This window comes from Oryzias latipes, chromosome 8 (assembly GCF_053564925.1).
Source record: "Oryzias latipes strain Hd-rR chromosome 8, Olatipes_Hd-rR_3.1".
Lineage (NCBI taxonomy): Eukaryota > Metazoa > Chordata > Actinopteri > Beloniformes > Adrianichthyidae > Oryzias > Oryzias latipes.
Window position 1 is genome coordinate 9329272 of NC_136244.1, and position 17817 is coordinate 9347088.

General features: G+C 38.5%; 1 protein-coding gene across 7 annotated transcripts in view; it reads right to left on the reverse strand.

The window, feature by feature from the left end:
• LOC101161975 (trinucleotide repeat containing adaptor 6A) overlaps nucleotides 1–17550 on the reverse strand; it is a 48717-nt gene extending 31167 nt beyond the window's left edge. For 4 of the 7 annotated variants that reach the window (XM_078951424.1, XM_011478428.4, XM_020705418.3 and 1 more), the window contains exons 1-5: nucleotides 17330–17550; nucleotides 15927–15978; nucleotides 5031–5330; nucleotides 3123–3170; nucleotides 112–2070 (exon numbers count right to left, since the gene is read on the reverse strand). In XM_078951424.1, coding sequence (XP_078807550.1) covers nucleotides 112–2070; nucleotides 3123–3168 — 2005 coding nt within the window. In that variant the 5' untranslated portion in view covers nucleotides 3169–3170; nucleotides 5031–5330; nucleotides 15927–15978; nucleotides 17330–17550. The remainder of the gene's footprint in view (nucleotides 1–111; nucleotides 2071–3122; nucleotides 3171–5030; nucleotides 5331–15926; nucleotides 15979–17329) is intronic. The other 3 variants (XM_078951427.1, XM_078951425.1, XM_078951426.1) reach the window with 2 other exon arrangements.
• Nucleotides 17551–17817: the final 267 nt, after the last annotated feature.

Sequence of the window (17817 nt, forward strand, 5' to 3'; positions counted from 1 at the left end):
ATGAACCAGAAGTGCAAAAAAATGTTTTAGTACTTGATCGTATCATAGAAACATTTGTTAAAATGCATATCTTTTAAACAAGAAAACAATCCAACATGTTGTAACTCCTACCTCCAGAGGTCCGTGAGGGAATCATCTGTGGTCCTGTGCCCCAGCCGGAGCCTCCACTGTAAAGCTTTCTCTCATCTCCTCTGAGACTCTGGTGCTGATTGTTTGGAGAGTTGACATCCCAGGCAGTGTTTTGCCGTATGGGTGTTTGTCCCCATCCAGTGTTAGACAGAACCCTTGGGTCTACATCGGTACGGGCCAGGGCTGGCACTACTGGCGTAGAATGGATTCCTTTTCTGCGGTTTCCTCCTTTGGACTGGTTGCATTCTCTGTCTGAAGTGGATCGACTCCCAGAACCCTCGCCACTTCCTTCACTTTCTCCAGACCGGCCCCAGCCTCCGGTGACACTTCCCAAGCCATGGCTACCACTAACCCCTGCTCCTCCAATCCCCATGGCGTCATCTTCCAGACTTTTCCAGCCATTGTTTGTAGACACCCCTTTATGGCTTCCGGTATCTGAGTGGTTGTTACCAGAAATAGTCAATCCCCATTCCCCATTCGACATTTTGTTGTTAGATGTGGAAGAAGACGATGACGAAGTAGAGGATGCACTACTCCCCCAGGGGTGAGGCATTCCTGCTTGAGGGGTCATAGCAGTTTGGTTTCCATTTACTGGTGTTTGACCTGCAGAACCTGGAACTTGAGTCGGACCAACAACCCAGGACAAGTTGCTCTGAGGCGGATTATTGGTGGGAGCCTGGTTATAGTGTGAAGCCCCAGTGTTATGGTGGTTATTATTACTCTTGAAAGCAGCAGCAGAGGAGATTTGAGAGTTCACAGTGTCTGCATTAGGGGGGCCCTTTTCAAAAGGGTAGGTAGATGTGCCCCAAGGCGTACCAATGGCCCCAGTACCTCCCAACTCTCCTTGGGGGGGGTGGGGGGCTATTGAGGGACTTCCACAGGCCAGAAGACCCCGATTTCCTCCCCCAAAGGAACCCCAGGAACAATCCCCGTCAAGTTGGGGTGAGGCGGTAGAGTTCGGTGGAGTAGAGGTCATTGTGGTGTTAGTAGTAGTAATAGTCATGATAGTGTTATTTGGTCCATTGGGTTCAGTGCTTAAGTTTGTAGACTGCAGGCCACCACTTCCGCTATTGATGTCCAACACTTTGCCGTTTGATGAACCATTGTTTACTGCTGTGTCTTCCATTAAACTGCTGTTATCCAAAGCTGCCATTCCTCCCGAGCCCAGCGGTGGGACCTGTTTGGGCATCATACCCAGTTTGGAACTCACCACCTGTGCCTGTGGAGGCAGTTGGCCCTGGCACACTGGGCTTGGGGTTGGATTTTGTGGCCAGGCACCATGGTTGTTATTTGGATTTAAAGTGTTTGGGTTTAAACCCACATTGATACAGGGACTGCTTCTGTCAGTGGTGACCATGTTGCTTTCGGAGGACGGGCCCCACACACCACTGGTAGTGTGGTTGCTTAAGTTATTGCTGCCAATACTGTTTGACCCCATGTTGGGGTAGTGTGAGGATCCAGTGATATTGTTCCCATTACTTTCGTTTCCAACACTTCCACTGATTACTTGACAACTGTTGCTTTCACCATTAAAGTTAACTTCCAGCATCATGGTAGAAGCCCCCAAAGTAGAGTGGGTAGAAACTGCAGAAGATGTCAAAGACGAAACATTTCCTGATATCATCATCACTGTAGGCACAGCAAGAGAACCAAGGTTCTTATCTGAGCCAATTGACGAACTAGAATCTGCGTCTGTGCATTCTGATGCCAACTCAGGATCTGAACCTGAACCACAGCCAGAAGAGGAAGAAGAGGAGGAGCAAGAAAATGAAGATGAGGAAGGTGGCCAGACAGAAGAGCTAGTTGAACAAGGATTATTGGATTTGTCTGTGTTTCCATCAACTAGCACTTTGCCCCAGTTGCTGCTGCTGTCACTGCAAGAGGAACCAGAAGACCAAGGGGAAGGCTCATACTGTGAGTCCAAGCCAGGACGATCCAGACCTGAGGAAAAAATAAACATAAATGTATTAAAAAATTGTATTCACCGCAACAAAAATTATATTTGGCACAAAATAAATTATCACATTTCTCATTTCAATGCCAAAATAACATAACACTATAGGTTGGTCATTGAAAAGGACCATTTAGATCAAGTTTTAGTGGCAACCTTTGGTTGGCATGACGTTGGTTAATTAAAAATGTCTATTTTACCAAATTATTTCATTTATATCAACCTATTTTATTGCACGGGTGAATTGTTTTGCTTTTATATAAAATGTCATTAATTAATATGATACCTTTATTTCAAATTATCTTAGTAAACAAGTCAAGCAAGTAAACAATAATTTAAGTGCATTTAAGTGTATCAGAATTGCACTCAACAATGGAATATTAAATAAGATCCGTTCTGCAAAGATGTGGTCCAACTTGTGTACTCAATGAAGTGTACTTTTTCGCACAAACAATAAAACACATTATCATTAGCAACAAATTGGTAAAATTGTGTGTCGTAAAATTTTCTATAAACTACGTAAAAGGTGTGTGTTACAAATGTTTTGCTGAAGAGTATTTTCTGTAAGTTTGCTACTAGACCTTTTTATCCTAAAAATTCACATATTTGCTGTGTAACATCATCCTTCATTGATTTAAAAGAGAACAAAAATATTTGGTCTAATCTGGTCTTGGTTTCATTACAGAGTATTGAGATGAACAAGAAATAGCTACTTTCTGCTCCATTACACTTATAAATTATATTAAAAACCTAATGCAAATCCTAGTGAATGTGATTCCTTAGATTATTTTTTAACACAGTTAAAGTACATTTATGGTAAACATTGCAGAACTTTTTTTTAAGTGGGGGAATCAAAAAATCATTTTGCCCCACTGTGTTTTTGTTACTTTGTCATTTATCTTTATCATTGTCAAAAATTTAAATACCATCCATTATGAGCTAAGATAGAGTTTTAGCAAATTTTCATTTGAATAATGAGGAAAAAGACAGGAAGTATAAAATTTAGGAAATCAAGTTTAAAAAGAAAGATATATGCAGTCACCTGTTTGATTAGGGGAATGGCTGACGGAATCCCGAATGGGAGCCATGCCTGAAAATAGATAGCAGGAGACCGTCAAAGACTGAGAAGTATGAGATAGAAAAAGAGCAGAAGCCACTGAGAAAAAGGCAGACAGACATAAATAGCTGTTTAATGAGAACGAGTACACAAGAATGTCATTCAGTAATGAGAATGAGAGAAGAGCACACATGAAAGAAAAAAAAAAGATGACAAATTTAAGGGAAAGAAAGATTTGAAAGCTTTAAGGCATAAATAGTTAGTAGCTGACATATAACATTGAAGAGTCTCGAGTAAAATCTGTTATTGTATATTTTGTTCTTTACTACAGCAGTTGGGAATCACTACCAAAAAAAGAAAAGAAAGAAAAACAATTTATATTTTAACTTTATTTTGCTACGATAAGAAAAGCTGTTCTCACACAAGTGATTTTTAATGAACAAAGGCAAAACTTCCACTACAATTCAGAACTTCTACTTTGAAAACACATAAAATTGTCTTTTATTAGGAGTGTAGTAAAAAAAAAATTTGATTCAGCGATATATTGCGATATTTCATTTGCCGATATTTGTATCCATTTAATATGCTGTCAGGACGATATTTAATTATTTATGTGTCCTACAGCGTCTGACTCCAGTTTTCCACTTAGACCCCAGACCGCTAGTTGGCAGCACCATACATTGAGCCTCTTTGAGCAGCTCTACACCATACCAACACAACAACAAGATCGCAGCAAGAAGTAGCTTGTTTAGTTTTTTACTTTAGATAGGTACCGAACTGAAACTCTGTGCCATGTTATTGCCAGTATCATATAAAAAGATGGATTGAGGTGCTTTGTAGTGGGCCCAGATAAGAATGAGTGAAGCACTGCAGCTGTGCAGCAGCTAATGCAATGAGCATCAGGCAAAATGCCTTCTAAAAAGCGGTCCAAAGTTCTGACGAACCTCACAGCAATAGATTCTAGTTCAGCAACCTGATGAATCGGTGTGATATGTATAAAGCTTTAAAAAAAGGCCAACTTCATGGCAATGAGCATTGAAATACATGTTCACTTTCGCGTGTGAAAGAACTGAACTGCAGCGCTACAGTGCAGACTGTCATGCAGATAAAGCATCTTAGCCACATTAAAGTGCTCTCCTTCACCAAGTCACATTGCCTCATCACACTTCAATGTTTCTGAAAAGAATAGGATTTGTTTTTTTCCCCTTTATTTTTTAAGCAGCATTCAGGCTCCTGAACCATTTAAAAGTACAGAAGAAGCTACATTAGCAATGTTAAAATCAACACTATTTTTTTCTTATACTAAAAAATATTTTGTCGTGGAAATCAGACAATGTTGACTGTTTAAGAAGAAATATATTTTAAGTTACCAAAACAAAAGCACTATGAATTTGCTTGGGTAAAAGTAACTTGTATTTGAGATACAGTTGCAGTGCTTAACATTGTGATCATTAAATACATTTAATTTTACAATTTTATTACAATGAAAGGTGTATTAATATTCAACCAGAGTATTTTTTTTAAATCTTTTATTTTAAGTCATCCCCTTAAAAAAAGAAAAGACAATGTGTTTCTGTACAATATCAGGATATGTATCGTATCACTACAATCTTGAGGATACACACCCCTACTCTTTTTGCTAAAACAGAAAAAAATGCTTACAGAAGGAAAATCAATAGAATGTTTTATTAAATTAATGTTTGATTGTAATAAATACATATATATATTATTTTCTTTTTCAAGTCTTCAAATACATGAGCAAAATAATAATGACAACAATAACCTTGCGTTTGGTGTTGTGTTTGTTTGAAATTCAAAAAAGGTGTGGAAAAAAGTTGCTGTATGCGCTAAAGTAAGTGCTTAAAACCTTTTTTAGAGGAGTTTAATATTTACCTTTGAGTGCCACTGGCAGGTGCACCTCCTGGCTGGGTAGGAGGGCGTCCCCAGGTCCCGTAAAGAACAATTGACCTTTGGTTTCCAGGACGACAAGGTGGGAGGTCAAAGATATTTGCTCTCTCAGTGGAAGCTCAAAAGTGTCAGATGAGGAGGCAGGACTTGTCAGGGTAGGCAGCGGGCTGCTCAGCCCCACTCTTCATCGCTGAAAACTTCAGGTGTATTTATATGTGTGTGTGTATGTGTGTGTGGGGGGGTATTTGGATATAATGCTGTTTCCTCTCTCGGCACACTCTGGCACTGCAAGATAGAAAAGAAAGACCAATCATCAGACATAAGCACCATTAACATCAGTTTCAGATGCGGTCCTGAAGCTCTTTGAAGTTCCATTCTGATCCCTTTTTGATTAATTTAAAAAGCATTTCCAGCTGTCTTTTAATTATCATTATGTCATTTTTTGCCCAAATAGAAAACCTTGTTTTATTTTTTAGGAAAGTTTCTGCAGAGCAGCGGTAGTTCTTTAGAAATTCACCTCAAAATTGTTAGCGGAACTGATGGCTTGGAGTAAGCTTGTCCCAATTTCCCATCATCCCTTCCGTTGACGTGCTCCCGCGCTAGCTTACAGCCTTTCACACCCCCAACCTGATACAACCATAAAGCTCTAGTTGATAACATATACATTAACCAAGTGCCAAAGACGTCTGGACCCAATTGGTAACACAAATTCACGTATTGTTGGCACAGTTCCTTAGGACTGTGCGGGGGGGGCATTTCTGCCTTCAAAGGTTGCCTACGTCAGCTCGCAAACCATCCCAAAGCCGCTCCTCTGCTTGGAGACGCGATTCTCCTGAGTCCGGCAGTTTGCTCACGCAGAGCAGCCAGAAGCTGCAAACAGAAGCTACGAGTGATCAGCTGCTCTGCTCATAGACATGCACATGCAGTGTGCGTGCGCGCACGATTGCGCAACAGTACAAGCACAATTGATTAATCTGTGTGCACGGCTTACCAGATTTGTTTTCTTTTTAACCACTGGCACCTGGAGGGCTCAGTACTAATCAGACCGAGGAAGTAGTGTTTTGTTCCTAAACATAGTTGTAGTTTTTTATTTCTTAACATTTAGCTTTGATTAAATTAAGATTATTAAAAATACTGGCAATAGACAATTTTTATGATTCTATTACTTTTAAAATTAAGTCTTAATCTATGAATGGACGGTTTATTATTACCTAACTTGAAGCTCCCGCCATGTGTGGGAGGAGCTACCGTCAACAGCTTTTCTCAACCTCATCACGGAAGACGCAGATGATGGGAGATCAAGTTAATTTATCTTGAAGAACTGTACAAAAGCGGCGGTGCACGTCTACATTAAATCATTCAGCAATCATTCAGAGACTCTCCCAGGGAGGAGCAGCTGCTGTCCCGGCAGGAGAAACCCACTGCTCTGTCTGTAACCAGTGGAAGGGGTTTTGTTGCAGAATAGAATTTGAAAGTCAATTCCGACATCCCCTGATCTTCTTAATTTGATCTTAATATAAATTTTTCAATTTGCAACATGTCATGATGCACTTTGTTTATATGGGCATCTTGAGTATTTTAAATAAATAGGAATATCTTGAGTTCAAAGATGTCACTAAAAAAAATCTGGTCAACATATAAACAGGAATTATGTTATGTTATAAATTATATTATGTTTGGCATTTATAAGAAATAGAGTAAAATAATACAGAAAAAGGAGACGAAAAGCTCAAAGCAAAAAAATGAACAGGTGAATTTAAAAATCATTAGCTTAAATTGCCCATTTCCTTTAGCAAAACAAAGCTTTTTATACAAACGGCCAGTCTTTCAACTGTAAATGCTTGTCAAAGGCTTCATAAAGACAAAAAAAAAAAAAAAAAAAAATCAAATAAGAATACATTTCATGCCAACCTTCTTCGGTTTGTCCATGATTAATAAAAAGTCCAAATGTGAAAGTCATCATTTCCAGTGGCGAGGCTCAGCATATGTCAGTGGTCATATTGAAACGGCATGCAATGCATGTGATTACATAGAGAGTGCATGCTAAGAGTAGATAAAGAAATATCCACAATTAGCCAAAAATATGTCCACTTTGGGAGGGGTTTTAAGGGGCCCCCATCCATTCCAAATTTGAACCAGGGCCAAAGTGCATACAAAGTTTCAGGTTTAATCGCTGCTGGCTTGACCAATATAACACTTTTGTGTTTTACTGCAACATGTACACACAAAGTTGCCATTTACTCCTTTGCACGTGTATTTAAAAAAGTAGAGATTATTTAGTTTGCTATCACTGAACACTACACAACTTTCAGGGACTCACCATCACAAGACAAACATTTGCCTCCTTTCAGGACAATAAAAGACAGACGCTTTCAGATGAGCAATGACTACACTCCTGTTACTGTTTAACAAGCCCAAGAGGTGCCTCCAAGGCAACGAAACAACGCACCACCAATGTGATACAATGACACGTCAAACTCTGAATTACATGTCTGTTTGGAAAATACACGGCAACACAGAAAAAGGAGATGATGTAACATAGCTACAAATGCAGGTCAGTAACTCATCAAATTTAAAGAAAAAAAGAAGATACATTGTTGGATTAAGGCTTTTTATGCTGAAGTATAAACAAGTTTTTGCACTATTAGTTGGAAATTAGGTTCTTTAATGCCAACTTTTTTCCTCCATCAATACATGTTTACTCCAGATGAGAAATCTCACTATTGGTGCCAATATCTAAATCAGTGGCTTTCATCTTTATGGTTTAAACTTTTGAAAGCTACGTTCACAAAACCCATGGCAACGCGTGTTCAAGCGACAACTTCCAATAAAAAGCCTATGTGACCACATGTAAATGCATTCTAAACTTTAGCGTTCACTCATAGCTACACAGTTTTTTGAGGCTCTACATGCAGATACAGTCACAGTCCAAAATGTTTGTAACATTTAAAAAATGAACAAATTTAATACCAGATCCAGGTGTTTTTTTCTTCACCTTTTTCATTGTGTCAACATTTCCTATGTCATTTAACACCTAAACAGAGCACTTCTGTAAAGTAGATTTAAAAATTAAGTAAGGATAGTGCAATTGCCAAGGGGAAAAGGTAACTAATTACCATGTCCTTGATTAATTTAAATAACCAATGATAGATCTAAAAATATACTTTTTGGTCATTTTTGACACTGGATTAAATCATGGTAGAAACCTAGACATATTTGCTTCTTAAAAATGAAAACTGATTACATTCAAAAAAGTTTAAATGTTTAGAAAAAAAAGACAGGAGAATTAATTTAGAGTTGCTTATGATGTTGTGTACAGTGTTTATTTTCAGCAATACGAGTTAAAAGCTACTTTTGATAAAATTATAAACCTGATCTCATAATAGGAGATCTTATTTAATACTAGGTATTCCTTTTTAGTCATTCGTGCAAATAAAAAGAAACATGTTTTCGAGGCAAAAAGCTTACTGCCCAAGATCAACTGACATAGTTGGAGAAGAAAAGAAATATGCAGATAAACGTGACATAGTTTGACAGGTCTTTCTAACTTGGGAGGCAAGCATGTGCTAAAATAACAGCCCAAAGCAGATGAGAAACCTCCATCATAAATATAAAAACCATGGTAATTTCTACTCAAAACACACAACACTGCCAAACTGTGTGAAAATAAAAGCTCACTGTAAACATTTGATCTGAATGATCTGATCACTGAATATAATTTCTGTTGTAAGGTAGTTTACCAAGTTAGAGCGTTTGTTACACAAACAACATACAAATTTTCCCATTTTATTAAAGGAGAAATAGGCAACAAAAACACAAAACGCTCACTTTTTTCTATTCGTATTTTGGACAACTCTGTGAAAAGGCGAGAAAAATAGCAAGTCGGAAATTAAAGCAGGTCATGTTGCATTTTTACTGTGAATTTTACAACGAATTTCTCTAAAAAAAAAAAAAAAGACCATTGTCAACCATGCAGTCTTCTTTAAAAACTTGTTTGCAACTAGTGTTAAAACTTAGCTCGAGCACTCAGTAATTTGGATCAGATATTTAAGATTTTATTTCACGTAATGGAAGTCATTCAATTAGGGGTGTGACGATAACCGCGTCATTGCACTTTTTTTGAAAGTTTTATTGTTGTTGAAAGTTCTGCATATGGTGCGTGATTGGAACTATAATAAACACATTGAGTGCGCGACGCAGCCGCCCGGCAGAGGACTGTGTTGGGGGGAGTTATTACCGTTTTTCTTCACTCTGTAACACCAAACATGAACACCCACTGTTAGATTTCGATGATTATCACTAAACGTTTTTGGGAACTATTTTGTGCAGCACAAAGTTACGTGTCTAGGTAAACAAAGGCGAGGGGGCGGGGGGGACTGATGCAGTTAACCGCAACACCGCGCCCCCTGCTGGTTCTTCGCCACGGTGATCAAAAATCCCACACCACCACAGCTCTACATTCAATGTCACAAACAGATAGCAAATGACTTTTTGTTTGTTTGTTTTAAGAAAAACACCAGATATTCAATTCAGTGCTAGGTGTCAAGAGAGTCAAATGTCTGACAATGCTGCACAACAAGCGTGCACCAATTTGACAAAACGGACCACTACTGCTCAAATAGATTCACCTTCTGCCGTTTTATCCCTTTCGGGAGCATGGGGCTGCCGGAGCCTATCCCGGCCTTCTTGCTGTGAGGCAAGAGCACTACCCACCTACTGTGCTGCTCAAAGAGAGTGAGTACTCAATATATTTCTAGTAGGGCTGGGCGATAAATCGATTTTATCGATTAATTCAAATTTGTTGTTTTAGACCATTTTTGTAAAATAAATAAACAGAAAACAATTGAGATTTTACAGCAGCAACCAAAGAGGAGCTTTTTTCGTGAGGCCGAGTAAAAAAAAAAAAAAAAAAAAAATTTTTTAAGTGTTTTACGCACACGTGTAAAGCGTCACCCACACCCGCCACTTCTGTATACTTTTCCGTATTGCATTTGGTCTAGGCCAGGGGTGGGCAAACTACGGCCCACCTCCATGTTTGGTCTGGCCCACTGAACAATATCAGAGACCCATGTTTTTTATTTTTATCTGGCAACACGATAAAGACCCACATAGAATATGACATTTTAGTCCACCCTTGTGCAGTCTGTGCCCCAACCTGAAACCCTCTAAAATCACTGTCAAGCAGAACAGAAGACAGTCATCCCTTTACGTCGCAGTTCATCTTTCCCAGTTTAGCTCATTTTTTAGAGCGATTATGCTGCTTTATTTTGTCCTGATTGGCTGGAGACCTTGTCAATCATTATCCTCAGTGCCATGTCTCCAGTACAGAAACGCAGAGCTCTTCAAATCTACAGAAATCTGTGATCGCAATCAGATCTTTGTTTACATTCTAAGATCCTGGACTTAATTTCTATGAAGGTTTGAGAATTTAAACAAGAGAAAAGGGTGAAAATGTTCATGTCTGTCTGAGGAAAGTGTAGAAAGTTGGCAGTGAGGAGTTTTACTGCCATAAACGTCTGTAATCATACTCCGATGATTTCACCGATCACGGGTTATTTTTAGCACGCAACTCCTGCAATAAACGAGGGAGCTCTGTACTGGTGAAAAGGTTTTTGATTTGATTTGATTTGAAATGGTTTATTTCAAGCAATTAAGTAGAAATAATACACAACAGCAATATAAACATCAGTTATACATTCATACAGTAACTAATCAAACTTAGGATAATTAGACATATTAATAAATATTGCTTGAAAGGGAGTGGGAGGAAGCGAACTTATATAATCCCACCCTGATTATACTGTAACCATTTTATTACATGATTTATCAATATCCGGTTCCCAGTTTTTATCAGACAGAATTAAAAATCATAAGATATCGATAAAACACATGACAAAGATGAATTACTTAAGTATTACGTCAAAAATAACTATTTTAGAAATCAACATGGCACATGCAGATCAGTCATCTGGAATATATGCAGATTATGTTACTTATAAAAGCCATTCATATGAATAAAACATAATACTATATCAGTAAAGCAGACAACACTGTTTCAGGAATTTTCATAGCAAAAATTTCATCAAGTATCAAAAGTTAAAAACATGTGCAAAATTATGCTACATTAGGAAAGATTTTTGAATCAATTTATCAAGTTTTGGAGAAAGTGAAGTAATATCATTAAAAGTCAATCAATTTAACAATTTTCAATAAGTGATTAATCATTTGTTTTACTTTTTTTAATTTTTTTTATTTTTATTTTTTTTATAATAAAGTAATGCTGTAGTGGAAAAATAAAAAGGGTCCATAACTGTCGATTGTCCAAGGTTGGTATTTCTTCTTTTACTGATAACAGCTGATCTCCTGGGTTCAAAACAGAGTTTATAGTTCTCTTCGATGTTATGTCTGCAGACATTAGATTCAGGTCCATATCCTTCTTCAGCTGATATCAGCGACGGTGAAAGTTGAGGTCAAGTTGTCTGCAGGTCAGAACTCTGCTGTTATTCGGGTTACGTAAAGTGATGAATCCACGTGTCATATTTCTTGAAATTATTTGGCTCTTCGGTTTATTACTCCATGTTGTTTCAGACGACCGTGATCAAACACTTTTCAAAGTCTTTCATGGTGTTCACAACCACAACCTTTGACCGGTCCTCTGGACCGAGCGGTTTGACATAAATCCTGCAGCCTTTAACCCAAGTGTTCTCAATCTGCTTACGCTTCCTGAGAAGCCGTGCATGTTTTGAGATTTCAGCATTCCTTCTGGTCAGATGGTCATTCAGATAAGCAGCCGAACCTTTCAGTTGTTTCCTTTGGGTCATCAAAGCTAGCTTGTGTTTGTGATTCACAAACCTGATGAGGATCGCTGGTTTATCCGTCTCCTTTCTCCTGGGGAGCAGGTGGCAGGTCTCGATGGTATTGAGATCCAGGGAAATCTCTTTAGATGTGAGAAATGAATGTATTTGCTGTTCCAAAGACACTGCACAGATCTCCGTATTGGCACTGCTCGCTACGCTAGCGCTAGCATTAGCAGTGCTAGCTTGAGGCTTGATTGGTACTCCAGTGAGAATGACATTATTCATCCTTACTTGCTGTTCCACATCGTCCAGTCTTTTCTCCAGAATCTCGACCCGGTTTTCTCGCTGCTCATTTTGAGCCCGAAATCTTCGGAACTCTTCCATCATATCCCAAAGTGGGGTTAGCTTAGCTGACACTTGTTCCATAAAACTTTTCAGCGTTTCTTGAATAATGTCAAGAGTCTTCTTGAGGTCTTCATATTCCTGGGGTTTCTTCGGGGGCATGGTCAGCTCTCTTTTTTGAAAATCAACCTTTTAAGTAATTTGAAGATAGTTGTATTCGCAGAGAGGCACGCCACGCGTCCTGCCGTGTAACCCGGAACCGGAAATACTTTTTGGAAAAGGTAACGCAGATATATGCGTAGCTGCAAAAGAAGACAGAAATTTGCTTTTTTCATTGTTACTGGATGAAAATTAGTTTTTGTGGCCTTCATACGAAAAAGTTTGGGGACCCTCTCTAGCATCCATGTGGCGTTGGAAGATTTTTTCAATCTTACGATCATTCAAACACCACATGAAAGCAGCATTTCTCGAAGTTTTACATGAGGTACATCAAGCCGTTGGTGCAATTGGCTAAAAACTCTGAAATGCTCAGTTTTAAAATATAATTTTCAATCCAAATGTTTTCATCCAGATTCCATGTTATTTCTTTCTCACTCCACGCATCTGCTCCTGGTCCAGCCCTTCTATCCAATTTTAGAACCCTATATGGCCCGCGAGTCAAAATACTTGCCCACCCCTGGTCTAGGCTGATGAAGCAGCGGGACATGTGGCGGTATTCAACGGGATTCAGACAGAACTGGAGAATAAAACTTCTAGACTCACAGCAGCAAAAGGAGTTAATGATCTGGAGTCAGTGCTGTTGATAGACACTGATGCTATCATGCTATGATGCTACAATGCTATGCTGTTCCGCATGTCGCTAGTTTCAGACCACACACTGGTTTATCAAAGAGACAATATTTTCACGGAGTGGACTTTAGGACGTGGCAGATAAAAACAACGAACTTAATTCATAGTACATTAATTAAAAACTGTATTTTTATACAATAACAGACATGAATTCACTTTAAATGAAACTTTATTAGCAGTATCTAACATTACAGAGCCGGTTGAGCTGAAAGAAGCCCTCCCTTGTGAGAGGGCTACATCTTTACTATCAATGACATCATGGCAAAAATCCAAAACATTTTGTTTTTAGGCTGTTTTGTTGTGATTTCATATAAATAATCAATCACCTGGAGGCAGAATTAGCAAAAAAGTTCCTGTGAATCTGCAGTCCTCTAAGTAAATCTGTCCCTGTTTTTCCCCCAGCGCGTTTTCATTTGAGTTTATAGCTAGATTACATTAGATGGATCAAAAAACAAACAAACTGTGAATCGAATTTATTCAGGCTCTGTTGAATAAAATGTATTTGATTCTGAAAATTACGGGTGATACCCGGCTCTATGTCTGATGTGTTTAAATAGCAGCCAGTTCATTTCAGGTCAAGGTAACTGAGCAAAGGCTGCAACATATTCCCGTCTAAGGAGAGCTGCTGAATTGAACAATCTTCCATGTAGGTTTCTTTAATGTACCAACTGAAACTATTCATTAAAAATAATTTGTTAGAATGAAAAGTACAAGTTTCTTATCACTTCACATGTAGTATTAAGAAACTTAAAGTTCCACCTCACCAGCAAAGCCGCAGATTCATCTAAAATACTTTCTGTAGCCTAATGTAACATTCTGGTTAAAATTTTTTTTAAAAAAAGTCAAATTCTCCCTTTTGTTGCCTCACTTGTTCCAGTCTGACGTTGATGAGTGGTTTGACTGCTCTGAAGGGCAACGGTCAACAACCTGAGCCCCAAACAACGCAGCACCAAAGTAAAAATGTCGCAACATCTAGGGAATTTATGACAGCAGTATTAGATACCAACTCTTCAGCTGTAAGCATGAAGTAATTTCATGCACTCTCACAAATGTTTAAAAACAAATGAACATAAAGGTTTTACAAGAACTGTGAATCATTACAAGGTCCAAACAACATAAAGAATACAGGTTATATTTAAAAAAAAAAAGAAGACAAGATCTTTAGTCAAAAAACATTAGTTTCCCTGGCTAATTTAAAAAAAGAATGAGTGTATTTAGAGATTTTAGTGTTACTGACGCTAAAGAGTCTCACTACTTGTTCACTTTTTGTGAACCAAACTGTTGTCCTGCTTTCATCATGAAAGCTTTGCAACCCGTTAGAACAGAGGTTTGTGTTTGTTGTGCTTCATAACAGTTAACAGTAGCGCAGTAAGAGATGCTAGTACATTAACCCAATGCACCATGGGCGTTGTAGTGAAAAGCAGTAGCGCTGATGCCAGATATTACATTTCTGAACTTCATTATTTTATTCACTTTTTACACTGTCTGACACCGGATCCTGCGGTAAGCTATTAGGGGTTCACAGATTATCTGACTTGTACCAATCCCTAGCCTTTGTTCTTTTGACAGACATATTGAACTATATGGCTTAGGAATGGGATGACACTTCAGTTCATATGAAAGTCAAGGCAGGTGAGCGAATACTTTGGGTAATATAGTGCATTTTAAGCAGCAACATAAGTTCCAGGAAAATAAAAGCAAACCACCATAATAGAGTATATTGGTAAACACCATGAGTTGACTTAACAGGATTGTTTTCTTCACAAAATAAAAATTCGGGTAATTTTCCTACTCCAGATAAGAGAATTGACCAAGCAGATCTAACACTAAATAACTGGTTACTGAAACCAGCAATAGTGGTCATAACTGAACCGTTTGAGTATACAAAGTAGTCATGAGACATAGTCCTATTGTGTGCTTACATGTGCAATGATTGTCTAAACACAATGAGCAGTACAAACACCTCCCTGTGCACAACACATCAGGACGCTGGCTTCTCATTTAGAAATGGGGGGAAAGGCTACAATTCAGCACAATGTGACCTGACCAACCCAGACCCCCCAATTCAATTCAAACGGAACTGCATGTGCTAGCATAAGCAGGCGCAGCTCATCCCAAGCCCCCGCCCCTCCCAGCGGCTTCCCAAACTCACAACGCTGACAGAACATCACTCAGACAGCCATGACATCATATACTGGGATTCAGAAAATGTATTGCTTTCACTTTGGTTTACACTGATAATTCAACAAATCAGATGGGGTATGGTTAAACCTATTAAACATTTGTGACAAAACACCCCAAAGAAAGACCCACTCAAATCATCTTTGGATCTATTTTAAAAGCATCCAGTGATGTTTTAATTATGATAATGATTTAATTATGATTTTTAGCCAAAATCAAACACCAGTGAGAGCAGCAGCAGTTCATTAGAAATTCACCTCCGAGTTGTGGACAGGACTGTTTGTGTGGAGTAAGTCCGCCCCCACTTCCCATCATACATCTGTTTACATGCTTTCCCACAAGTTTACAGCCCCTTACAACCCCAACCTAACATTAGCGGTGCAACAAAAATGGCGAGCAAAATTTGAAGCTATCCAGCTGTACAGTTGACCCAGATGCCAGCTCAGACGAGGAAAACAAAGACAGACATGGATCTGGTCGTCTACAAGTGGTTGCATAAGAATGGCTTGCCAACGTTTTTTCTACATCACAAATACAATCCATTTCAAACTGCATTTTCCCCCTCTGCTCCTGATTAACCATTAGTCAAGAAAAAGTCAGAAATGCAGTTTTGAACATAAATTTGTTTATATATGTCACCAATCATCATTAACTGCATTAAACCATTTCAGCATCACCAACAGTTTCCTGGGTTTAAAAGAGTTTCACTCACCCGTTAAGACGCTTTAGTTTCTTTGGTGGCAACAGTTTCCAATTCCAAATCTCTTTAGCAAAAAGAGAAAGGAAATAGTTTATTCCCAAAGATAAATGAATAAAGTTAAGTGTAACCAGAACATTTTCCTGCAGAAAGTACCCGATTGTGCAAGAAAATGATTCTAGTGAACACCATAGTACAAGTTCCCAGAGGCATTAACTTGTAATATGACCTGCAAACTTTGAAACATTCCTAAAATCACATTCAGGGCAAACATCCAAATTATCCTGCACGCATAGACACTAGCATGAAGTATTATGCAAGTTCAGTACATACACTCAAAGTGAACTGTGGTGAAATGCACGTTTACACTGCCTTAACGTGGTACAGAGGTTTCTTACAGCTCGTCAAAGTGAAGGGAAACCAAGTGCGTGTAAAGTGACAGCAGGGGACAGTGAGAGTCTGTGTAGGTCAAAGTTACAAGTCGGGTCCTGAACGGCCATTATCTCAGCTGTTGCCCGACTTGCAGCTTAACCAACATGGCTTCTCTCTCCAGCTGTAGGTTTGCAATCAAATCTAAGAACCTCGAGTGATAAGTAAATTTACCACCGATGCATATTCATCTAAACTCTGATGTCCACCTCGGTGTTGTAAGATCAGGACGAAAAGTAATGTGGATTTGACTACAAAAAAACCCAGACCAGATTAGGGGTTTAGGGGTATTGCTGTCGTACCGCTTTATACCATAGGGGGCTTTTATCTAACAACTCCGCAGGTTAATTTCAATATAGATTTGAAATTAATTCATGACATTTTTAATTTATATGCGAAGTGATAGTAGTAAAACAGTGTTCTTAATGCAATTTGTGCACAGTATTACCTGTTCCCACCGACGAACCTGCGTCGTCAAATTAGCATGTTGCTAAGCTAATGCTAATAGCAACTACGAGGTATTTTTCCTCTAATTTAGCGATATTGGTAAGTTGTTTACAGAGAACAATGATAGTCTAGACAAAGTAAAAAAAAAATACATTTAAGACAATTAGTTAACAAAATACGCATTTTCCTAGCTACAAACATACAGCGACCAATCTAGAATAGTTAAGCGAAAGGACAAGGTTAAACCGCCTTGTTAACACATTTAAAATGGCTTTATTTTTCATTTGCGTTTAGGAAAAAACAAACGAGAGTTGCATCTTTAGCAAAACTATAAAACCAAACCGCCTTTCTAAACGCAACCTGATAGGATAGGAAAGGATAGCATAGTAGTACTTAACAATATTAGCTCCGTCATAGCTAACTAAACAACAGCGGCTGGTCAACTTATCTACCGACCTCTGGTCTTTCCTCCAGCTCCTTGCCTGCATAGCTTAACACAAGAACATAAATAAAAAATAAATAAAAATTAAAACAAAACTTACCTCATTGAAATATAAAGTGCAACAGAGAGTGGAAAATAAACTAAGTAAGGCTAAAGAAATGCAATGCGTTTGCAGCATCTACGAGTGGGGGCATTCATCCTCTGCACGATCGCCATTTTCTTGGCTCGCCGCTTTCGTTTGTGCTCTACGCTCCCCTCCTCTCTGCGTTCACTCCGTAGACATTAATAAGGTTTACACTGGCTCAGGCTGTGTACGTGTGTGATTCTAAGAGGGGGGAAGGAGGCGGGGGCGGAAACGCATAACCACTTCCTCTGACTGAGAAGACAAAACGCTGTAAAAACAAACAAACAAGAAAAACAATATATTATAGAAAAGCTATTCAGTCGCATTAAATTCTGCTTTCATCAGACAAACATAAACAAAAGTATATTGTTTGACGATTTATAAATTTATTAAAATTTAAGAAAAAAATTTGATGTAAGATTTGAAACACATAGGAAATGCTGTCCGTTTTAAATTTGTCTCAA